This window comes from Sesamum indicum, linkage group LG1 (assembly GCF_000512975.1).
Source record: "Sesamum indicum cultivar Zhongzhi No. 13 linkage group LG1, S_indicum_v1.0, whole genome shotgun sequence".
Classification (NCBI taxonomy): Eukaryota; Viridiplantae; Streptophyta; class Magnoliopsida; order Lamiales; family Pedaliaceae; genus Sesamum; species Sesamum indicum.
Genome location: NC_026145.1, coordinates 18545487 through 18570719, shown reverse-complemented (window position 1 = coordinate 18570719; position 25233 = coordinate 18545487). Strand labels below are relative to the sequence as shown.

Genomic DNA, 25233 nt, shown 5'->3' with positions numbered 1-25233 from the left:
GTTGACCCGGTCAACTCAGTCAACCGAACAGATCCAGCACCCGTCTTCCTCAATTCCGACGCTGAATCTTCCGAAGAAAACATTTGCTGAAGTCCTTGCACCAACACGGGCCTCGAAACCTGCAACACCGGCACCGCACAAATACTTCCCTGCGGACTTGTCATCGACCGATTTCGGTACAGTTTTGACAGGCGACAAAGGTCCAACATTACTATTCACAGATGCTGAGACCAAAGTCCTTGCAGCTCCATTCAAATTTGCACTCGTGGGCAAATTTTCACATGGAGCACCCTCATACAGCATCCTGCACAAACTAATCGCTGGAACGGGCATCAAAAACAAATTCACGGTTAGTATGCTCAACACCAGACATGTCTTAATTTCCCTATCCTGTGAAGCGGATTTTTCTCGTCTGTGGCTGCGGCGTATTTGGTATATTCAGGGGTACCCAATGCGCGTTTTCAAGTGGACTCCTACTTTCACACCGTCTAAGGAGTCATCAATTGTACCGGTGTGGGTTAGTTTTCCGAAGCTACCAGCACATCTGTTCCGCAAGGAAGTTCTTTTCACGGTGGCGAGCATGATTGAAACTCCTCTGCAAATTGACGATGCGACACTCAATCAGTCCAAGCTCTCCAAGGCAAGGGCATGCATTGAATTGGATCTTCTCAAACCGCGCCTTGAAGACTTTCAAATCCAGATTTGTGGGGCAACTATTGTGCAACGTATTGAGTACGAGGATATCCCGCACTACTGCTCTTTGTGCAAACATGTTGGGCATCGAGACTCAGACTGCTATACGGAAGGCGATGCTCCCAAACCACCCCCCCAAAAGCCGAGAAATCGTGCTGAAAAGAAGGTTGCTGAAGAGGTCGGGCGAGGCAAAGCAGTTGCAAAGGAAACGTTGCTGAAGAGGTCGGGCGAGGCAAAGCAGTTGCAAAGGAAACTGGTGAGAGCTCAAAGATGATGGAACAGCCTGCAAAGGACCCCAGGTACCAAACTAAACACAAAATTGATTCTATGGCTATCGTGGATGAAAATACTGTTTCTGTTGATATTGCTAACACCACATGTGAGGAGGGAAAAATGGGTGAGGAGAATTCGGAAAATAAAATGGCTGAAGGAAATTGGATACAAGTGGGAAATGCTACCATGCTTTTACAAGAGGATTCAGATAAAGGGGAGACTCTGGTTATTGATGCCACGCCATTGAAGATCTGCGACCCACCTTGCTTTACCAATTGCAACCCTGCAGACTCGGTTGAGCAGTTATTATTGGAGCTGGCATCCCCGGACAAACTGCCTAGAAATGATTTCATCGTAGAGAGATTACCGGAGTACTTGGTCAAGAATACAGAGTTGAAATTTCGAGTGATGAAACAGAGGAGTACTTCCTGCGGTCCAAGAATAAAGACAGACCGAATCAAGAAAAAGTGGAAGAAACAAAATGGTTGATGTCCTATCATTATGTAAAAGAGTAGTACTCCTACTTTTATATTTTTGTTGATTTAATATTGTAATGCTGACTTTGCTTTATTTTCTATGAAGAAGGGATGGGGACCCCGAAAAGCTTCCCCCACCTTCGGGTGTTTAATTTAAAAAAAAAAACCCTAAACCCTAAAACCCTAAACCCTAAACCCCTAAAACCCTAAACCCTAAACCCTAAACCCTAAAACCTTAAGAGTCAGCGTCTTGAATGATGCTCTAAAGAGCATGTATAATGCTGAAAAGAGGGGAAAGCGGCAGGTCATGATAAGGCCTTCGTCAAAAGTGATTATCAAGTTTCTTCTGGTCATGCAGAAGCATGGTTTGCTCCATTTTATGTATAACACCTGTTTTTTTCTTTAATTTCTTACGCATTTGCATGACTTGTTTTCTTTTGGATCGGCTTTACAGGATACATTGGAGAATTTGAGTATGTTGATGACCACAGAACTGGAAAAATTGTGGTTGAATTGAATGGAAGACTAAACAAATGTGGTGTCATCAGCCCAAGGTTTGATATTGGTGTCAAGGAAATTGAGCCTTGGACTGCAAGACTGCTCCCATCGAGACAGTTTGGTTATATTGTGCTAACAACATCTGCTGGAATCATGGATCATGAAGAAGCACGTAGGAAAAATGTTGGGGGTAAAGTACTTGGGTTCTTTTACTAGGCGTAGTCTGAGAATTTTCTGTCGAAGTTGCATTTGACAAACTTTACGCCTTCTTTTGAGTTTTTGTGATGTAGTGCAACATTTGAGTTATTAGTGTTAGAATATGTCAATCCCTTTTTCCTTTCAGATACAAATTACATGATTTATGTGATGATGAACAAGTTCCTGGTTTTGACAGGGAGACATTTTATATGAAGCAATTTGTTTTGTAAAAAAAAAAAAAAAAAAAAAAGCCCTAAACCCTAAACTGGCCACCTTGCTCAATTGGAAAGGAGACGCCAATATTGCATCCACCATGGGATTCCTTACGTACGTTAAAAGGAGGACAACATTGATGAAAGTCAAGTGCAATAAACCGAATAGAGGATGGATCAAAATTAATACTGATGGAGCAAGCAAAGGTAACCTGGGGCCGACTGGTGCGGGAGGAATTGCTAGGGACAAGAGAGGAGCGGTAATCTTCGCCTTCTATGAGTTCATTGGAGAAGCAACCAATGTGTACGCAGAGGTGTACGGTCTTTTCAAAGCTCTCCAAATCTATCAAACGGAAAATTTTAATCGCATTTGGATTGAGGTGGATGCCGTCAATATCATTCGTCTGATTAAGGAACCCTCTAAAGGTCACTGGACACTTCAGCACATGCTTTCTACACTTTTGCAGATCAAAAAGCACAATAAAGAGGAGAGTTTTTCATTTTTTTGTTACTGTTTCAGTCTCTGTTCACTGCAACCGACTGCTCAGTCCTCCTGCAGCTGCTGCAGTTTCTTTTCTCTGCTCTACTGCTATTTCTGCTCACAATCTGTTGCTGCTGGTTTTCTTGGTGCAGCGTCCTGCTGGTTCTGCTTCTGCTGCAGGCCTAAAACTGCTGCAACTGCTGCTGTTTTGCTGGCTTCAGCCGCTGTTCCTGCTTCAGCTTGCTGCAACTGTTTGCTGCTGTTGCTGTGCTGTTATTCGTCCACACTGTTGCTGTTGCTGTGCTGTTCCTCATCCCCAACTCAAGGAATTTATGCAAATAATGGTGAATCACCTACTGCAAAACTGAGGAAGATCGATAACACAACAAGGAGGAGCATTTTCAGGAAATGAAGTGGACAAAAAATCAAAGTACTTTGTTCAGCGTTTGCTATAACTGCAATACAAAACAACTTTTGATGATCATCCCTCGTGGTTATTCAATCAGGGAGTCTTTCTTCTCGAACTCATTTTCATTGAATCGATTTCCTATGTTTTTAATGTTCCAACACGTTGCAATTTTCAGGCCCTCAAGCTGATCAAGGACGCAAGTCCACAACCGAAGGTTATGGTTAATCTTGGACTGGTATGGAAATTGAATAGGAATTTCATCAAACATCCTCGATCTTTGATGTACTTCCTTTTCATATATTAAAGTGCTCCCTTTGCCTCTCTACATTCTGAAATATCTGATATGTTTTCGCTCTCGTAACCTATCCTCCTACAAACCGGGGAATCACATATACCATAAATGGTCTTCCTTGCTCATTGCACTCACTACTTCTTTCAGCTTACACAGTCTCACTCTCTTCTATCATAATGAACACATTCGTTACACTTACCCAATTCTCTCCTTCCATTACATTCATACTCGAATCACGTGCACAGACACTCTCTTACTAACTTTTACAACGTCTCAAAATACTTCACTCACCTACACAACCCACCTCGATATCTTGACAACCTACCAGTGTATTAAAGGAATCTTTAAGGTGATCTGCCCCATCTTTTTACTGTGTTGGTTTCAAGTAATTGACTTCTTTCAATCTTTTATCAGAATTGCATTGTTAGCCCAATGTCTCTGGTCCTCTTGATTAAGCTGTTTATTTGCTTGTGGGAAGCCTTTTGCTCTTTGGATGGAAAAGAGTGATCTTGTAGCAAGAAAAGGATTGGTTATTCTGGACTTAATCTGAGGAGGATAAAACAAAAAAGACTTTGACATAGAAAAAAGCAGACAGAAAAAAAGAAAAAAATGCAAGGATCAGAGGAGAGAAAAAAAAAATAGGATAACACAGTATATGGAGGAACAAGGACGGATTATTGGAAAAAAGAGAGAGTGGTTTACAGAGATTTTGAGGCCAATTGAATTGTTGTAAATTTGGGATTTCTCTTGGTATTTTCTTGTTTCTTCCCTCTTAATTTTCTTGTTGTTCTTGGTTCATTTGGATATTTGGGCCTCTTTTCCTATCTTATTTTCGCCTATTGGACTTCAATTCTATATTTATAGACTTGGGCCTTTAATGTTTTTCTTGAAATGGGTTGAAAGCCATAATTTTTTTGGAACCAACCAGTACTGGGCCATTTCTTAGGCCCACGCAGACATGAAGAAGCAGAGATTCAGCCCCTTTTGTTGCTGTTTTGGAGGCCCACTCGCACAGCTGGGCTAAGGCCACTCCATGAACTAGGCCGACACACTTGGGCTGACCATTATTTATTGGGCCGACGCAGCAAGCCTATTGCTTCTACTACTGGACCAGACCGCTGGGCTGCATCAATGGGTTGCAACCATTGTATTCTTTAGTTCACCACATGGGCTACCAAGCCCAACTTCTCAAGCCCAACTGATTGGCATTTCACATGTGGGCTGCCAAGAACACTATTAGGCCTCTTTGTATGGCTTTTTTCGGGTGTTGTGCGGACTTATTTTTGTCAAATGTACAAAACATTATCACCTTTTGTCGATTTATGAAAATGGGACGGGATCCCGACAATTTCCCTTTTTAAAGAAAAGAAAAAAGAAAAAAAATCCTAAATCCTAAATCCTAAACTAAATATGTGCAAGTTGGGTTAATTTTATGAACATGTGCAAGCTGTGTTATTTTACCTAATTTGTGTTAATTTAAGAAAATATGTGTAATTTCTAAAAAAATTTCATTAGTTTGTGTAATTTTATGTAATTTGGTTTAGTTTATAATAATATTCTTTAATATTTAGCAAAAATATAATTTAATTCATAATATAATACATTTGTTAATATTGAAAATCCGACCTTGATGATTGGGTAGTGAGGCTCGAGGAGTGGATGCGGCGAATAGGTACCCCCTGGCTCGATCCTCCAGTGCCCCAACCTCTATCTAATCCCTTAGTACCCGACGACGAAAACGCAGCCAAAGAGGATGCTGATTTAGATTAGAATTTTTTTATTTGTAAAAATATAATTAAAAAATAATATTTTATTTGCGCGATTAAATTATTTTTATTTTCTTGTTATATTATATATTTTTTATATAATATTGCGCATTTAAGAAATTAAAACTACATAGATATAACAAAGAATTCCATAATTTATTTTTACAAAAAATTAAATATTAAAATAAATTAAATACAACTAAATATTATAAAAATATTTTTTATCATTGGATTTGTAACGGCATTTGGAATATGTATAACTGATATGTAATCAAGTCATTACAAAATAAGATAGTTATTAAGTTTTTTGTAATTGAACTACTATTGTAATGGTCTCTCATGGCTGTTACAATACAACAATCGGTACAAATTGTACGACTTTTAAGCAAGGTGTTACAAAGATTTCTTATTGCCTAAAAACGTCAAGGTAGAGGGTATTGTTACAACGGTCATTATAAATTAAATTTTTTTTAAATTATTAATTTGACCGTTAAAAAAAACTGTTACTATAAAATAATTTTTTTATAGTGTAACTTGTAATCCATTTTCTGTAAAAATGTATAGCTAGCCCAATTATAACTTAAGTAGATCTGTAGATTCATTCATTTTTAATATGTTCAATTGACAAATTGTAATTGAATCAATAAACTTATGGTTGAAGGGACTATCAATAAATATAACACCCAAATTGTAGTAATTATTTGAGTTTATGTATTAATAAATTAGTTGTTGCTGCACGCGCTTCCCACAAGTATAAAAAAAGTTATGATATAAGATTAAGAGATTTTTTTTAGTGAAAACAAAAATCACGGCGTGAGAGCGAGAAAGAAAAAAGTTTGTTAGAGGAAACAAACGTGAGGAAACAGAGAAAAAATACATTATGATTGTTAATTTAATAAAAATTATTATAAGAAAAAAATATGGAGAAGTTTGATGTGAGAGAAATAATGGAGTAGTGGGTGAGAGAAAAAAAATTATAATCATGAAATTATTATAAAAATTAAAATTACTATTCTAATAAAAAAAATTTAGAGAAAAAAAATGAATTCAATTTTAGAGAAAAAAGTGAATTCAAGGATAAATTTGGCACGACAAAGGGTTTTTTTTGTTTTTTATAATAATGTAGATGAACAAATTTTGTAAACTCATGGAAACTTATATATTGCTGTTAAAAATGAATGCTAATTATTTAATGTAAATAAATTTAGTCCAGATTTAATTATAATACCACATGGCTAATAGTTCACTATTTTTGTTATGTATCCAAAAAAATTCTATTTTATTCTTAACCAAAAAAATTTAATATATTCATTTTATCATCATTTTCGCGATTTTTGTAATTCCTCTTACTCACTCGGAAAAATTTGAATTTGAATTTCATAATTTTATTATTTGAATATATTAATTTATATTTTATAATTATTATTCGACCATTTTTCAATTGGGTAATAATTTAAATTTTCAAGCAAATGAATTAATTGTGTTATCATTATAAATTAAAGTAAAAATAATAATAATAAGTTTTTTACCGTTGGGCCCAACTGAAATTTGTACCGTTGGAGATAGGCCCCAGCCCAATTTACATACAACATCAGGTAAGAGAATTTTGAACAAAACATAAAGAAATGGAGAGAGTGCAAAATCGAGAGAGTGCAGGAGAAAAGCTTCTGCTCTAATGGCGGCGCATTCTAAGGCAGCCACCTCCGCCGTTCTCGTGCTGCGACTGCCCTCAGGCCTCGATCTTTAGGTACTTCTTGATTACGTGGTTTCTTGTTTATCTTTAGGTACTTATTACACGATTTCTTGTTTATTCTTGTATTTTTTTTCTTGGAAGGTTTTGCCTAATTGTTTCAAGGTTCATGAAATTCAACTCCTACATGGATTCTCTTGAATTTCTTGGATTATTACCTAAAAAGGTACTTGCTTTTGCAAGGGTTCTTTTGTAATTAGTTCAGGAAACATGAGTTCACACAATTTTCCCATTGCATAACAAATTTGTTCAATCCGGTCTTGCTCAAGATTCATGCCATTTGTCCAGGAATTGCATTTATACATATTGCCTGCACTCACAATCTTGATTACACGGTTTTTTGTTTATTCTTGATTTATTTTTTTTTCTTGGAAGGTTTTGGCTAATTGTTTCAAGGTTTTGGTTTTCTTTCTTTCAAGGCGCGTTTCTACAATCAGACCTCCCCCGTGTTTTCCACATTCTCAATGTTTCTAGATTTTTTTTCTTCTGTCGTTTTGCTTAGCCATATGCTTATCCAGTCTTTCTTTGTCTTTTTGGGTTTGATTTGGTGGTCTTTCCCTTCTTATAATTGAATTTAATCACATTTGCATGCTTTCACAGCGGATCCCTTCTGGTGGCTGATACAGATGAAGTGGAAACCAAACTTGAGAGTGGAAGCCATCAAACTATTGACCTTGATTTGGTAAGTCTGTGTGATAGGTTAGCGATATTTTCGCAAATTTTCTGCAATTAGTTGCTAGTGGTCTTTCCCTTCCTATAATGGAATTTAATCACATTTGCATGCTTTCACAGCGGATTCCCATCTGGTGGCTGATACAGATGAAGTCATGCTTTCACAGCGGATTCCCATCTGGTGGCTGATACAGATGAAGTGGAATCCAAACTTGAGACTGGAAGCCATTAGACTATTGGCCTTGATTTGGTAAGTATGTGTGAGAGCTTAGTGATGTTTTCGCAAATTTTCTGCAATTAGTTGCTAGTGGTGTTTCCCTTCTTATAATGGAATTTAACCACATTTGCATGCTTTCACAACGGATTCTCGTCTGGTGGGCTGATACGGATGAAGTGGAAACCAAACTTGAGACTGGAAGCCATCAGACTATTGACCTTGATTTGGTAAGTCTGTTTGAAAGTCTGTTTGAGAGGTTAGCGATGCAAATTTTCTGCAATTAGTTGCTAGTGGTCTTTCCCTTCTTATAATGGAATTTAACCACATTTGCATGCTTTCACAGCGGATTCTTGTCTGGTGGGCTGATACAGATGAAGTGGAAACCAAACTTGAGACTGGAAGCCATCAGACTATTGACCTTGATTTGGTGCTAGTGGTCTTTCCCTTCTTATAATGGAATTTAACCACATTTGCATGCTTTCACAGCGGATTCTCGTCTGGTGGGATGATACAGATGAAGTGGAAACCAAACTTGAGACTGGAAGCCATCAAACTATTGACCTTGATTTGGTAAGTCTGTTTGAGAGGTTAGCGATGTTTTCGCAAATTTTCTGCAATTAGTTGCTAGTGGTCTTTCCCTTCTTATAATGGAATTTAACCACATTTGCATGCTTTCACAGCGGATTCTCGTCTGGTGGGATGATACAGATGAAGTGGAAACCAAACTTGAGACTGGAAGCCATCAAACTATTGACCTTGATTTGGTAAGTCTGTTTGAGAGGTTAGCGATGTTTTCGCAAATTTTCTGCAATTAGTTGCTAGTGGTCTTTCCTTTACTAGCACTTTGGTTTGGAAAAGTTTTGGCTTTGATCGGCAACTCGGACTCTACTACTCTAAGAGCAGTAAGTTACTACTTTGTTTTACTACTATTATCTCTGTTAGCAGTCAATTTCTCCTATCTCCTGTCATAATGCATATATGTTATTAACTGAAATTTAAGTGCCAGGCATCCACTCTCTGTTACTCCAATTTGAACTCAATGATTAAACTTCTTAAACCAATCAGTACTTGCCCAACTGATGGGCCAACCAGAATATGAACTCTCAACTGCATCTAGAAAGGTATCGTGGTTATGAAATATCTGTTGCATATTATGCCTTTGAATTGGGGAATGCCACAGTTATGTATCTATGTTGTTTTCTTCCCTGTCTTGGTTTCTTCCTAGTTCTGTCTTAATGCAAAGTACAAGGAGAAAGGACTTATTTAATAGAGATGTCTTATCATCTATTAGCAATTATGTTATTTGCAAGCTTCATTGTTAGCAATATTGTCATTGTATATCTCTTGCTAGTGCCATTAAAATTGCGATGTATTATGCAGTTAAAAATGCTGGCCTAACACTGTAGCGTGTTTATATTTAATTCTACAAGTGAAGCATATTAGTTAGTAATGTGTACTCGTTTATTAACGGTTGGGGGCGCTGGAATTTGGATTTGGTTTGCAGATTCTGTGTTGCCGGATACCTTCATATTGTTAAAAATTGTGTGGGAATCAAAAGGGTTGAGTAGGATTTAAACACTCAATTGGGACACATTTCGGCCACTAAAAGTGTGTTTTTTGATGATATTTTAGAACCTAATATTAACTTGTGTATCTTCATATTCCTCTCTTCGAATTTCTAACTGAAAAGTAACAAATGTCCTTATCGGTTCTTCCTTGCCGACTTTTCTCTCATATTTTGAAATCAAAAAGGCTGAAACCATTGATTTTATGCTTTGTAAACTTCAAATCCAAATTGTGTGTGTTGATTTCTTTGAAAAACTCACATGACCATCATTTTGACTCGGAAAGAATAGGATTGAGATTGTTTGAGGCTGTTGAAATGTGAACGACTCAAGGATAGAGTTGAGACCTAAATTGGAGAACAAATTTCCCTTTTTTGTAAATTTATTCTTGATTAATTCGTCATGTTGGGTTTTTCTCATAAGCTTGCTTTGAAATTTTTTGTTGTTATACATTTAAAATAATTGTATGAATTTACAGAAATCATGTTAGTCCATGTTAACATCTTATATTTGCAGATGTATCATAGAAAAATGTCGAAAAATCTATATTATCCAACTATGAGTTGTTTTATTTGTGCACTTTGGGAAATTAAATACTATGCTATGCGTAGAGCGGTTGTCTAGATGCCAATTAAATTTGCTTTTCTTTCTTTTTTTTTTTTTCTTTTCAAGAAGATTTCGTGAATTTTGTGAATATTGTTACATAATTTCAAGATTTCATAAATGTTTTTTAATGAACAAAAAGTTTGGTAAATCAAATAATACTAGATATGAGAAATTTTTTCCAGTTTTTATGAGGAACGAACTATAGTGTATTTTTAAAAAATTTGTTGTTTTTTCTTTTGCTAAAATTTGTTTTCTCTTATCAAGTGTTTTCTGTTATCAACGTATTTTTTTAAAATGAGCATCAAGTGTACTAATTTCTCTAATATAAAATTGCAAAAGTCTGAATTTTTTGTGTAGTTTAACAAGTATATAAATTTACTGGTTTGTGGATAAGTGCATAAAAAAGTCACGTATTTTTATTTTAAGAGAAAATTTATTTTCATTTTTTTAAAGCAGTTTTTGTATTATTGGGAAAACTTTGAAGTTTGAAGTGCATTCGGTTTATTACTTTTGAACAAATGGATAATTTTTCTTTAGACTTCCAAAAAAGTGTATAATTAACTTTTTTTGTTGTGATAAATAATTGATTTCATAATACTTAAAGAAATCTTTTAAGATGATAGGCGCACAGGTAATTAAAAAATAAACAATGAGATTGGCATCTAGACAACCGTTTTACAGTGTAGTATATGATATTTTATTTCCGAAGTTCAAAAATAAACTAATTTGTGGTTGAGTAGTAGCGATTTTTCAACAAATTTTACTGTGATCCACCTACAAAGTTTGGATGTCGATATGGACAAATATGGTGTTTCTGTATGATTTGTACAAAAGTCTTAAATGTATGACAAACAAAAGGTTTTGAAAAGGCTAATGGGATAAGTTTGGATGTCGATATGGACAAATATGGTGTTTCTGTATGATTTGTACAAAAGTCTTAAATGTATGACAAACAAAAGGTTTTGAAAAGGCTAATGGGATAAAACCTAACATAATGAATAAGTTAGAGAATAAATTTGCAAAAAGTGTGGAGAATTATCTCCCCTTTAGGCGTCAACTCCTAACTAGCCTGCATTCGTCGCATTTGAAATTGGCCTCAAAATTTATAATCCTATTACTTCCAAGTTAGAATGTTGAGAATGTGAAGGTTTCATAGAACTCACATACATTTTTGGCTTTGAACTAGACAAAGAAAAAAATTCAATGGTTTCAGTCCTTCTTGAAATTTAAAATATGGGGGAAGACGGTAGAGAATAACTAGATAGGGACAAAGGTTGCGTCTTTGGTTAGATAAATGATAGAGAGGAAGAGATAGATACATAGGTTGTCATGTGGTTCTAGATAGTGTCAAAGAACACATTGCTTTTAGTGGTTAATGTGAAACAATTGAGTGTTTGAATCTCCTACTTCAATCTTTAAATTCCCAAACACTTTTTAGCGAGATGATGTTATTTAGGCAAGCACTGAATTGAGAAACTAAATATAAATTCTAGAGCCGTCAATTGTAATTGACGAGTATAGATAGATTCTTCTTTTTACATATCTTTAAATGATACTGATATTGTTGATTATGTGCAGGTTAATGCTAGTGAAGATGATATAGTTGTCGACTTGCATCCATTCACAATGACACACTAGCTTGCATGTCTATCGGGCTCAAGTATTTCCAAGTATGAACCTTGCGGTTTCATCAAGACATCAACAGCCATTAGCTTAAGAATAAATCTAGTCTATTGTAAATAAGAATACTCTGTTTGTAGTATTTGGGTTTCCAGTGAAAAAAGCCTATTGTTTATACTCCTCTTTTTATTTTTTATTAATATTACCTTTTGCAATTCCTTCAATTTTTAATACCACGCAACGTCCTAATTAGAATCTTATTTATATAGATAGAACAATGATAACCATGTGGATTGAGATACTCAACTTAAAACAGTTTTACTCCTTCCAAAAGAGCACTTGTGTTCCAATATAAGTTCACTAAACCCTAAACCCAAACTCCAAACCCCAAAACCGAAACCCTAAACCCTAACTTAGTCTGGATGTAGTATTGACCAGTCTGGATGTAGTATTAGATAGTTCCTCATTAACTAAGCTAATCAAAAACTCTGGACAACTATCAAAGCTAGTTGATAGAAGATTGCAGGCTACATTTTGGCTCAAAAGCCCCGTTTGTTTGTTGGCCTCTCTATAGCGGTGTTGTAAACGAATTAATTTGAATAGAGGCATGCCCCAACCCCTTGTGCCAAAGGTTATTACATTGAATAATTGCATAACGTGAAGCAACAAGCAGAGATACAGTAGGAGTTGTAGGATATCTAGGATAACAGAACTTGAGAATGTAGAGTTTCTTGGTAATGATCCTTTAGCCAGCACCTCTTTACTGACCTGGTCTTACAAGATGCAGCCAAATTGATTGAAGGAGAAAACATAGGGAGTGTTACTGCACAATTAGGTGACAGATAGCAAGTTGACAGAAAAGTCGGGGATGTATAACTGATGTTAAAGTAAGTTAATTGGATAATCTCACACTCCCAACGTTGGTGACAGCCTTTTTTGAACCATCAGGTAAATGAATGTAATGTGAGTGTATGGGCTTGGAGTAAGAATGAAATAGAGGCAAATCTGCACATACATGATTTGTGGCTCCAGTGGCAACAATCCAATTACTAAACTCCATTGCAGAAGAGTTAGATGCATTACCTGCAAACTCATCTTCACATTGTACAAAGTTTGCAAAATCTCTAATCAGTAAACATCCTTGAGAATGTTCTCAAGATTTTATTTACAAACAGTATTAAAAATTAGAAAGGCTCAATTCTAACTAATAAATTCCTATGATGATTTATTTAAGTTAGATTGTATATTCCCCATAATATAATCAAAAACTACGACATAATCAATTATATTTCGTTACCACCAGTTATTGAACTAAACAAACAATTGCATTCTTGACAATGAATAAAGGTACCTATCATTTATAAATCAAATTTTATAAAAAAAGCACATAAAACAACACAAATACACATATGAATGAAAATAGAAAGCATAAATTAGATCTCGCTCATTGGAATTAAGCACTCGAAGTCTTTAACCGAAATTAAAAGATCTAGCCTATGAGAGAACAATTAAAAGGAGAAGAAAAAATATCATAAAAAAAACACAGAGAATATACCAAAGATAAGAGATCAAAAGATGTCTATATGGTGAATTACATGACATGTATATTCTAACTAGTTACGAAATCCTATTAGAACTAATAAAGGTAAATTCCTAATAAAACTAAAAGTCTTAAGGAAGTAAAATTATTATCCTAACGAGATTTTTCCAGCAAAAGTAGTTTCCGTTCTTCCAAAATTCACGCCTCGTACTTTTCTTCTTCAAACACATTCCCGCAGGTTTAGGCATGGGCACACCAAACTCTTCCTTCTAATCTGTCAAGTGTTAATTTTTGGCTTTATTTTCCCTTTTTCATTCCATCCATTTTTTATAAGCTAATATTGCAATATGACACTTGATTTTGAGCATTTTAACCACAAAAATAGCAAGATATCACTTGATACTAACACAAAATGCACTCCTATTTCCCATTTTAGGCTTGTAAAGGGTTTGGCCAAAGGGATTCAAGTTCAAGATAAGTCTAACGAGCTATTATTGTTGGCATCTAGTGGCGCCATCTGTGGAGCATATAACTAAGATGTGGAATCAATGTAAGTACTGAATAGTGGAATCGATAAGCAAAAGGATGTTGATGCCTCGACTAGAGATAATCGCTTTGCAAGTAGTGCAGGTGACACCCCTCCCCCCTGTTGGATGCACCGTAAGGTGATCTTCCTTGCTCAACGAGCCCGTGGACCCTCCGTACAACAACATTTTTTCTGATGCCTCTTCTAGGAAGCTATCCCCAGGTTGTTGGAGACCATGCAATAGATGATTGCCTCCATAGTACGAGCAACAATTTGTGGCTATGACGCAGGTGCCTGTGGCAGCTCCTATGGTTACAGAGGTACCATGTGATGGAGAATAAGCCCTAGCTTCAAGACCATTGGGCCCCCTGGGGGAGTAGGGTTTATCCCTCCAGCAGGAGGAAGAGGTTCACCCTTAATAGGTAGTGTGACGCCCCAAAAATTATAATATCTAATTGGGGGATTAATTGGTAATTTTTATAAAATTTAGTTGATTAGTAAATAAATTATGTTCCCTAATAGGAATATATTAAAACTTGAACGTGTTAAATTGGAGCTCGTTATAATATTTTAGAACAACTTATATTAACAAAGGAAATTTAGGAGGGATGTAATGGGTATTTTGAGAAAAGTTTAATAAAAAGAATATATTTTATGTATAATAATATAGTATATATATATATAAAGTGAAGAGAGAGAGTTGAAATGGAGGCGGTGGGGCCTCTTCACCCAATTTCATTTTAATACACAAATTGACACACACATACACATAATACACAATTCACACACACACCAACGCACACACACATCGTCGAAGATAGAGGTACTGATTTTATTATTTTAATTTATATTAATTTATTATAGTTATATTATTTAATTAGTTTTTTTATTAAATATAATTTATATTGAGCGGTGAATTATTTAATCGAAATATTTAATAATTTTGGCTATTTAAATTAGTGTCGAGTTAAATATCACAATTTCTATAAAAATGATATAGTTGGGTAATTAAAATATTAGATTTGTTAGATTTAATTATTACTATAGGTAATTTACACAATTCTATCGGAATGATTAACGAAATATGTAATTTTATGTATTGTTGCTTAATTAAATTATATAGCAACGATAAATTGGTAGAAAATTCATAGAAATGATTTGAAAATTATATTTAAGAAATATTATGTTATTAAAGAGGAAAAACGAAGATTTGTACTTCGATAGAAGTGGAATATGAAAGAATTATTGGAAATCGTACGAATAAGATTTAGTATTATATTTAAAAGAAATTATGATATTCTCGATATATTAATTGTATGTGGTATAACTTATTATAGGACACGGGGGTGAGGTGAAAGGACTGACAATTAGCGATTGAGTAGAAAGAAACGTTGTAAGGTTGAGGTAAGTAAATAATTAGTATTATCTATATATGTTCCCTTTATTTGTAAATTACTGTCATATAAATATGGAATTAATGTTGAAGTTGATTTATCTGAAAATATATAAGTGATGGATGATCTGATTTGATTGACGATATTGTGTACGTGGAATGAAAAAGTACGTTGAAATATCATGTTTGCTGTATGTTGTGTTGTGGGTGTCTGGAATGGATTGTATTGATATATTATTTTACATTACTAGTTGCTTACAAGAATGGTGATATGTGGAAATGAGGGAGTGGTGGAAATTGAATATAATTGTGGAATACCCCCTTGATGTGTTGAAAGCCAATAAGGCGAAAATATGAAAAGAAAGTGCTATGTGCGAAAAGAAAGTGCTATGTGCGAAAAGAAAGTGCTATGTGAGAAATGAAACAGCTATGTGCGAAATGAAAATGCTATGTGCGAAATGAGATTGATGAGCCGGCTGTCAAGGGGATTCACTTAAATTTAAATAATGGTGAGATTGAGTTGGCGGGAAGAACACAATATCACGTTCTGGTAAGCAAATTAGGAAAAAGAAGAAGTTTAATTGATTGTCTTATTGCGTGATAACTATGTGGTGTAACAAAGATGGTTATGTGGAAGCAAATTGACTATATGTTCTATGCATATTGCCTATGTATCTTATTTGAGGTTATTTTGGTATACATACATAGATAGAACTGGTTATTTGCTTACTGAGTGGCAGGCTCATCCCTCTGCTGACGTTTTATTTTCAGGAGTAGACTTTGAGGTGTCTGACTGTTGAAGACTAGGTCTACACGTTATACTCAGGCAGGTCGGGCCAGTATGCAGTTTTCTCTTCTTTGTCAGTTAGAGTACAAATCATATTTTGTCTGTACAAAGAGAATATAAGTGTACGGATTACCTGTGACGAATCACTTTGTGATGTGTAATATGTATATATAATGTCGTGGGTTGATAATACCTATTATGACGTGTTGGGATTACGTATGCAAATTAATTAGATGGTTATGTACAAATATATATATAAACACAGGGATTACTATAAGTATGATGTTTAGCGTAGATATAGCCCTTGTAGCGAAGGGGGTGCTACAGGTAGCCCATCAGGAATGCTTGTAAAAGGAACTCCAAGGTGTCCAACATCACGTGATGGGAATCCCACTCGAAGAGTAAGGTGACATCCCTTTCAGCGAGGAAGTCATGATGGGTTAACTCCCTTTAGTTGTAGAACCCTACCATAGTCAACTATGATAGTACCACAGACCCTCAGCAGCATTTTATCTCGATTTAAAAATGGACCCCTCATATATCGTTAGATGGACGGGATCAAATGTCGAGTGTTCCTTTCCACATTTGCTTGGGTTACCAAACAATGGTTCAACTAGTTGTCGGCAGGATCAATTAGGAGCTTCAAGGAGTTTCTATCCTTATTCCTACACCAATTTGCAAGTAGTAGGAAACATAAAAAATAACGCTCAGCCTCTTCACTGTTCACCAAAAGGAGGTAGAGTCGTTGAGGGCTTACCTCCACCATTTCAACACTGCTGCCATAGAGATACATGAGGCCATTCAGGAGTCAAGGCTAGTGTTTTCTTAGAAGGGGCTATTGGATGGAGATTTCGTAAAATCCCTAACTAAGAAGCCAGCTCCGAATTTTCATAGCCTCTGGCACGAGCTGCAAAGTAATATCAACATGGAGGAGGCCCAAGCCTCTAAAAATGAGGGATGTGGAAAAGAGAGGAAGGATATCAAGGAGGATAGATCCTCAAAGAAACCAAAAACAGATTCACGACAAGAAGTCCTCATTTCAGAGGGGATACTTTGCGTAAATTCCCTTGAATACTCCCATTACACAAGCATTAATGGCGGTTGAAAGCAAAGGATTACTAAGGCCTAGCCAAGGACGACCAAAGAAGAACCTACCCTATCCAAAGCAGATAAGTATTATAGGTTTTACAATGAAATATAGCGACTCATCCAAAATAAATATTTACAAGAGTTTGTATGCAGGGAAAAAGCTAGGAGTGGCAGATGGTCGAGCCAGCAAAGCTCAAAGCTCAACTTGAGCTTGAGTTTTTCGAGCTCGAGAGTCTAAAGAGCTAAAGCTCAAAGTATTTTGTTCATAAGTACGGGAAGCAGCTCACAAGCTTTGTCTATTTTTTTTAATTTTTTTTATTTTTAAAATTTTTATATATTTTACTTCATATTCAATACTATGTCAACTTTATATTCAAAATTAATCATATTATATTCATTAATCAATATCATATATTTCAATTCTAGATAATAATAAACAATGGTATTATTATTATATATTTAATCTCTGTACAGAAACAAGCTTAATAAACAATTTAGAAAGTTTTAATATTTTTTTTGTAGATAATTATTTATTATGATGCATATAAATTTTATGTTAGATTTCAATATCTTTTTGCAATCTAAAAATCAACTCATATTTTTTTATACCTATTTGTGAGTATGTATTTATACCAAGAAACACAAAATGCAACTTATTTTATTACTTATATCAAAATTTGGTGATTCTCCTAAATTAATCTAGAGATAATAATAATAATAATAATAATAATAACAACAACAACAACAACAACGATGGTAGTAGAATTTTAACTACTTTTATTGTTATTTTATTAATATATATATATATATATATATATAATGAAATCAATCACTATTTTATATTTTGGTTTAAAAAAATTCGTCTTTTAAATTTTTTTTTTGTATATAACAAGATCAACCACTTTTAAAAAATTACTAATGTTTATTTTTATTAACATCAATAACTATACTATGTGCTGTGCAGTTATTTTAATAATTTAATTTATATATTTTTTTTATACTTTTACTAATTATATTACTACTCGAGCTCGAACCAAAAGAACTCATCCAGCTCTAGCTCGAGCTCAACAAGTTCGATTCATTTATACCCTTAGAGAAAGGCCAAGGCACAGGTCCTTACTAGAAGTAGGACACTCACAAAGGTTAGGCCTAAGAGGTGCTTAATCCAGATCCCCCTAAGAAAGAAGGGCACAAACCCCTAGAGCCCATTCTAAGAACCCTAATCCCTTGCGGAAGGGGGTTATTCGGAAGAAAACAGGACGACCTATAGGAGGAGACTAAAATAGAGAAAGATAAGCTCAAATAAAGAAATTGGAGAAGAACGTCACTGAAGAAGTCCCTGGATGTAGAAGTAGTCGTTGACACTCCAATCATTCGATCTGGGCCTGCTGAAAGGGTCGGATTAGCGCTACCCCATAATGGCACGTTAGTAATCACCATTATTTTGGTTAATTATGAAGTAAGCTAGATCTTTATTGACTCCAGAAGTTTAGTTGATATCCTTTTAGAGGGATCATATCATCAGATGCAACTGGGGATATCCCCTGTGAATAAGTGATACCTCATGATGGAAACGTAGCTAACGAGCTTGAGCTCAAGCTTGAGCTGAGCTGACGAGATTGAGCTCGAGCTCATTATATATGGTTCGAGCTCAAGTTTGAACCATAAGAGGTCAAGCTGACGAGATTGAGCTCGAGCACATAATTATCATCGAGCTCGAGCTCAACAAGTTTGACTCATTTACACCCTTAGAAAAAGCCCAAAGCATGGGTCCTTACTAGAAGTAGGACACTCACAAAGGTAAGGCCTAGAAGGAGATTAATCTAGATCCCCCTAGGAAAGAAGGGCCCAAACCCTTAGAGCCCGAATATTCTAAGAACCCTAATCCCTCACAGAAGGGGGTTATTCGCATGATAGCAGGATGACCTATAGGAGAATACTCAAATAGAGAAAAATAAGCTCAAATAAAGAAATTGGAAAAAGACGTCCTTGATGAAATCCTCGATGTAGAAGCAGTTGTTGACGCTCCAATCATTCAATTTGGGCCTGCTGAAGGGACTGAATTAGCACTGCCCCTATAACGACACGTTAGCAGTCACCACTATTTTGGTTAATTATGAAGTAAGCCAGATCTTTATCAACTTCGGAAGCTTAGCTGATATCCTTTTTGTTGGATCATATGATCAGGTGCAAATGGGAATATCCCTTGTGAATTAGTGGATACCCCATGATATGACTTTAGAGGAGAAATGGTTCGCGCTAGGGGTATGGTATGTAACACCCCCTTTGCTACAAGGGCTATACCTACCCTAAACGTCATACTTATTGTAATCCCTGTGTTTATATATATAAATGCACATAATAATTTAATCCATGTGTATACGTAACCCCAACGTCATAATAGGTATTATCAACCCACAATATTATATATATATACATATCACACACCACAAGGTGATTCGTCACAAGTAATCCTTACGCTTATATTCTCTCTGTACAAACAAAATGTGGTTTGTACTCTAACTGATAAAGAGGAGAAAACTGCATACTGACCCGACCTGCCTGGGTATAGCGCGTGGACCTATTCTTCAACAGTCAGACACCTCAAAGTCTATTCCTGAAAGAAAATGTCAGCAGGGGAATGAGTCTGCCACTCAGTAAGCAAATAACCAGTCCTATATATATATGCATGTCAACCATAGCCCAAACAAGATAAACAAGCAATACGAATGGAATACAATCAATTTAATTCCAACATAATCAACTTTATTACACCACATGACTATCTCATAATGAGACAACTAACCAAACTCCATTTTTCCTAGTTTGCTTACCAGAAGGTGATATTGTGTTTTTCCCACCAACTCAATCTCACCGTTATATAAATTTAAGTGAATCCCCTTGACAGCCGGCTCATCAATCTCATTTTGCACATAGCATTTTCATTTCGCATCAAAGCTCTTTCATTGCACACGTAGCATTTTCTTTTCGCACATAGCACTTTCTTTTCGCACATAGCATTTTCAACACGTCAAGGGGTACTCACACCACAATTATATTCAATTTCCACCACTCCCTCATTTCCACATATCACCATTCTTGTAAGCAACTAGTAATATAAAACCATATATTAATACATTCTCATTCTCAGACACTCACAACACATCAAACAACAAACATAATATTTCAACGTACTTTCTCATTCCACGTACACATTATTATCAATCAAATTACATCATTCACCACTCATATATATTTTCAGATAAATCAAAGTTAGCATGAACAAAAAAATCATATAACAGTAATACCACAAATAAAGAGGACATATATAGATAATACTAATTATTTACTTACGTACTCACACCACAATTATATTCAATTTCCACCACTCCCTCATTTCCACATATCACCATTCTTGTAAGCAACTAGTAATATAAAACCATATATTAATACATTCTCATTCTCAGACACTCACAACACATCAAACAACAAACATAATATTTCAACGTACTTTCTCATTCCACGTACACATTATTATCAATCAAATTACATCATTCACCACTCATATATATTTTGATAAATCACAAAGTTAGCATGAACAAAAAAATCATATAACAGTAATACCACAAATAAAGAGGACATATATAGATAATACTAATTATTTACTTACCTCGACCTTACAACGTTTCTTTCTACTCAATCGCTAATTGTCAGTCCTTTCACTTCACCACCGTAGCGTATAATGAGTTATACCATATACAATTAATATATCGAGAATATCATAATTTCTTTTAAATATAATATTAAATCTCTTTTGTACGATTTTCAATAATTCTTTAATACTCCACTTTTATCAAAATATAAATTTTCGTTCTAGTTCTCAATAACTAGACACTATAGGCTTCATAAAAATATTTATAATTTACCAAGTGATTCATAGAAATTTATTTAACGAAACCCCTTAATATATTTATAGCTATCATTTTTAATAACATCCGTAAATTATATTACCACTGAAACCCCATTTTCTCTCTTTCACAACATAATATTCTTTAAGTATAACTTTTCGAAATATTTCTATGAATTTTCTGTCAATTTATTGTTGCTATACAATTTAATTAAGCAATAATACATAGAATTACATATTTGGTTAGTCATTCCGATGGAATTGTGTAAATTAGCTATAATAATAATTAAAGCTAACAAATCTAATATTTTAATTACCCAACTATATCATTTTTATAGCAATTGTGATATTTAATACGACACTAATTTAAATAACCAAACTCGTAAAATACTCCGATTAAATAGTACATCACTTAGTATAAACAACATTTAATGAATGAACTAATTAAATAATATAACTATATAAATTAATAAATATTAAAATTACATTTTCGTACCTCGGTTTCTCTCTTCGGTTTTCGGCCGAACAATTGCAATTTCCACGACTTGTATTGTGTGTGTGTGTAATGTGTATGCGTGTAGTGTATGTATTTTAAAATGAAATTGGGTGAAGAGAGAGGCCCCACCGCCTCCATTTCAAACTCTCTCTCTCCTCACTTATTACACACATAGATATATATACTATTTATATATATAAAGTATTATTATTATTATTATTATATATATTTAATTAAACTTTTCTTAAAATACCAATCACATCCTTTCTAATTTTCTTAATTACTATAATTTGTTCTCAAATGTTATAACGAGCTCCAATTTAATTCATTCAAGTGTTATTATATTCCAATTATGGCCCATAATTTATTTACTAATTAACTAAGTTTTATAAAAATTTACCATTAATCTCCCAATTATATATTATAATTTTTAGAGTGTCACATGGTAACATTCTCCTCTCCCTGGGAAAGAAACCTCTGATTAGGACTTGCTTGATAAAAAAATTTGTGGTGATTTCCCTTTCCGCCTATAAGTGATCCTGGGAAGACCATTCTTAATACCTTCCAAGCGGTGGTATCCACTTTTCATATGAAATCAAATTTTCTGTGCGAGGAGAGATAAGCGTAGAAAGTAGAGACCAGCTCCAATCTAGAAAATATTATGTTGATGTTATACACAAAGGCCAGAAGCGTAGTTGTGAATACCTCTTTATGGAGAAAGCTAGCAAACGCAGGGGAAAGACACTGCCCCTATAAAGGAAACAGGCTCCGAGGGAGAAGACCTCATCAAAGTTCAACACATGGAGGAATTACATACGATAGAACTGATCCCCATGAATCCGGACAAAAATATGGGCATTGATTCACAATTGCAAGGACCCCTTAAAGAAGAATTGGTTCAATATCTCCAATGAAATGTTTGACATATTCGCATGGACTCCTTTAGACATTAAAATGATAGATAATTCCCGAAATGGATTTCTAATGTGGTACTAATCCCAAAGCTAGGAGGCAAATGGCGGATGTGCGTAGAATTTCAAGACCTTAACAAGGCTTGCCCCCAAGTATTCTACCCTCTCCCATGGACCAGTTAATTAGTAGATTCCACTTCCGAGTATAAGCTCCTCAGTATGATGGATACTTCTCAAGGATATCGTCAAATTATGCTAGCCATTGAGGATGGCAAGAGTGTTAGTTTCAGTACCTCCTCAAGAATGTTTTTTTTATGTGGTCCTGCCCTTTGGGTTTAAGAATATGGGGTCCACATATCAGCGCCTGATGGATAAGATATTTCGACTTCAAATGGAAAAAAATGTCGAAGTATATGTAGATATTCCCCAATTTACATTTAGTGTCACCAGGGAGGGTTCTTCTTTACGAATGAGCTCATAGCATCCCACCACTTAGCAGCGCTTGAGGAACAAAGAATATGGTGACTTTACAACATAATGGTATCTCAGTGTGGAAGAGTTGTTCCTCTTATTACTTCCATCGAATGCTTATGTTCCAAGTAAGTGGTATGGACTTTAGGGAGTTGGTATTTTTAGTCCTGCACGAATTGATTTACAAGAATAAAAGTATAATTTAATTAGGTCAAGTACAAGTCACATGCAACTTTTCTTCCAAAATGACTAAAATTGCCAAAATTATGAAGTCATAGGACTAAATTGTAAAAATTAATTTATACAGGATAAAAAGTGACGCCCCCTCTAAATTACAAGATTAAAATTATAATTTTCCCTACCACATAATTATATGTGGATTTGTAACTAAATAAAAACTGCACACTCACATATAACATTAAGAAACAACACCAAAAAAAAAATGAAAAGGAAAAAAAAGAAAGAAAATCATGTTATAATTGTATTTTTTTATTTAAATGTATTAAAATAAACAAAATCAAAACTCCTCCATTTTTATGTTTGACAATTCTAATAAATACACTTCTTCAATTAAATTCAATTTTATTTTGGAACAAAGTTTGAAAAAGAAAAAAGTGCTAAAAATATGAGAACCACCATTTATTAAAAGATATATGGATAATGATCTACTTAAACTTTGATCTAAATAAGATCATATATTAAAAATTTATAGAAGTATGTAATTTAAATATATTGATTAATATAGATTAATAACATATTACGTGTGTGTTAACTGCTAGTCAATCTCTAAATGAGAAATATTCCATAAAGCATTTTGAGTATAAGACGAGTTTTACTCTTTATTTACCTTTCGAGAATTGTTGTATTGCCAAGTGTTAGGTGGAAATGCATTTTAAAATAACCTTGATCTAATATAAAGATCTATTCAATATTAATCAAGTACATCTGAGTTTTTTTTTTAACGGACAAGCCTTTTAAAATGGGTTGAATTCTAATTAAAGGAGTGGTTTTCGTCGCGAATCCTTTCAATCCGATGATAACTTGCAATGGGCTTCATTCATCCAATAATCTTTCACTTGCAATGAGCCTTCACTAAACTCAAGGTTAAAACACATTTAACAATTAGCACCTGTCAGCCGCACGAAACTTCCCTTTCTCCTCTCCAGTAACAAACTCCTTTTTTAAGGAAGGAAAAAAAACACCAAATCCTACACAAAACAAAGCAGCACAACATGAAAGCCGAAGATCATTCAGATCTACCACACCACCGCCACCGGATCCACCAGAAAAGGCTGGTGGCTCTCGCCTTCAAGAAGTACTCCAAACCGGCTGCCTACCTTATCATCCTCCTCTTAGCGTATGCCCTGGGTTATGCATCCCACTCACAACCAAGACTTTCTCAATCGGCCAGGGATTTACTCGACCACAATAATTTCTTAGGCCAGTGCTCCAGCCCAGTCCCCCCTGCCAATGTCCGCCAAACAATCCTTCATCGAGTCTTCAACGGCACCTCTCCTTGGGAAAACTTCCCCCCAGATCACGTAAAGAACCTGTTGTTTCCGGATTGGAAGAAGGGGTGGGGATCACATGGCGCCGTTTTCGAGAACCTGATTCGCCGGGTGCGGCCCAAGACCATCATAGAGGTGGGAAGTTTCCTTGGGGCGTCGGCCACTCACATGGCAGAATTGACCCGGAAGCTGGGGTTGGAGACTCAGATAATCTGCATTGACGACTTTCGAGGTTGGCCCGGGTACTACGACGGTGGAAAGAGCCTGAAATTGGTGAACGGGGACAGTATGCTGTTGTTCCAGTTCATGAAGAACGTGGTCAACGTGAGGGCGTCGGAGTCAATCATGTTTCTGCCATTCTCGGCCGGCACGGCGCTGGCGGGGCTGTGCGACTGGGGGGTTTATGGTGACTTGATAGAAGTAGACGCGGCTCATGACTTTCATTCGGCTTGGGCGGACATTAACAACGCTTACAAGGTTTTGAGGTCTGGTGGTGTTCTTTTCGGGCATGACTATTTCTTGGAGGTTGACAACTATGGCGTTAGAAGGGCTGTCGATTTGTTTGCTCGGCTCAACGGTTTTCGCGTCGACGTTGACGGAGAGCACTGGGTCCTTGCCTCGCCTTGATTTCTTGATTCTTGTTTTATTTTTTTATGGGAAATTGATTTTCATACAGTTGAGTTCCTCATCTGCCCTTTCTTTTCTTTTCTTTTCTTTTTTTTAAATTAATTGCGCTGTCCGGTGGTATTGTTATTATTGCCAGGTCTTTGTTTTTTATAAGGTTCCGAAAAGGAAACGTCGTCTTCTCTGATCGAAAGAAGGGGCTTTGTTACAAAACCAATATTATTTTTTTAAAAAAAACAAATATTAAATTGAA

General features: G+C 35.3%; 4 protein-coding genes and 1 long non-coding RNA gene across 7 annotated transcripts; all 5 read left to right on the top strand.

The window, feature by feature from the left end:
* LOC105174492 lies at positions 452-967 on the top strand. Its single transcript, XM_011096619.1, has one exon. The coding sequence runs from the start codon at positions 452-454 to the stop codon at positions 965-967; it is 516 nt and encodes a 171-aa protein (XP_011094921.1).
* On the top strand, positions 1679-2335 carry LOC105174483 (40S ribosomal protein S15a-like). The gene is made up of 2 exons (XM_020696223.1): positions 1679-1807; positions 1897-2335. Exons 1-2 carry the CDS (start codon positions 1714-1716, stop codon positions 2154-2156), a joined length of 354 nt encoding a protein of 117 aa, XP_020551882.1. The 5' UTR covers positions 1679-1713; the 3' UTR covers positions 2157-2335.
* Positions 6918-11933, top strand: LOC105174064. 3 transcript variants are annotated; one of them, XM_020696262.1, is made up of 8 exons: positions 6918-7045; positions 7133-7214; positions 7649-7730; positions 7888-8164; positions 8281-8364; positions 8424-8507; positions 8618-8701; positions 11687-11933. In XM_020696262.1, exons 4-8 carry the CDS (start codon positions 8048-8050, stop codon positions 11744-11746), a joined length of 429 nt encoding a protein of 142 aa, XP_020551921.1. In that variant the 5' UTR covers positions 6918-7045; positions 7133-7214; positions 7649-7730; positions 7888-8047; the 3' UTR covers positions 11747-11933. The 3 variants fall into 3 exon arrangements, with proteins under 3 accessions (XP_020551921.1, XP_011094335.1, XP_020551924.1); XM_011096033.2 differs by lacking the exon at positions 7133-7214; XM_020696265.1 differs by lacking the exons at positions 7133-7214; positions 8281-8364.
* On the top strand, positions 8708-11123 carry LOC110012459. Its single transcript, XR_002287683.1, has 2 exons — positions 8708-10966; positions 11068-11123. It is a non-coding gene; the product is annotated as an uncharacterized LOC110012459 (long non-coding RNA).
* LOC105174054 lies at positions 23808-25233 on the top strand. The gene has a single exon (XM_011096022.2). It carries the CDS (start codon positions 24081-24083, stop codon positions 24981-24983), a length of 903 nt encoding a protein of 300 aa, XP_011094324.1. The 5' UTR covers positions 23808-24080; the 3' UTR covers positions 24984-25233.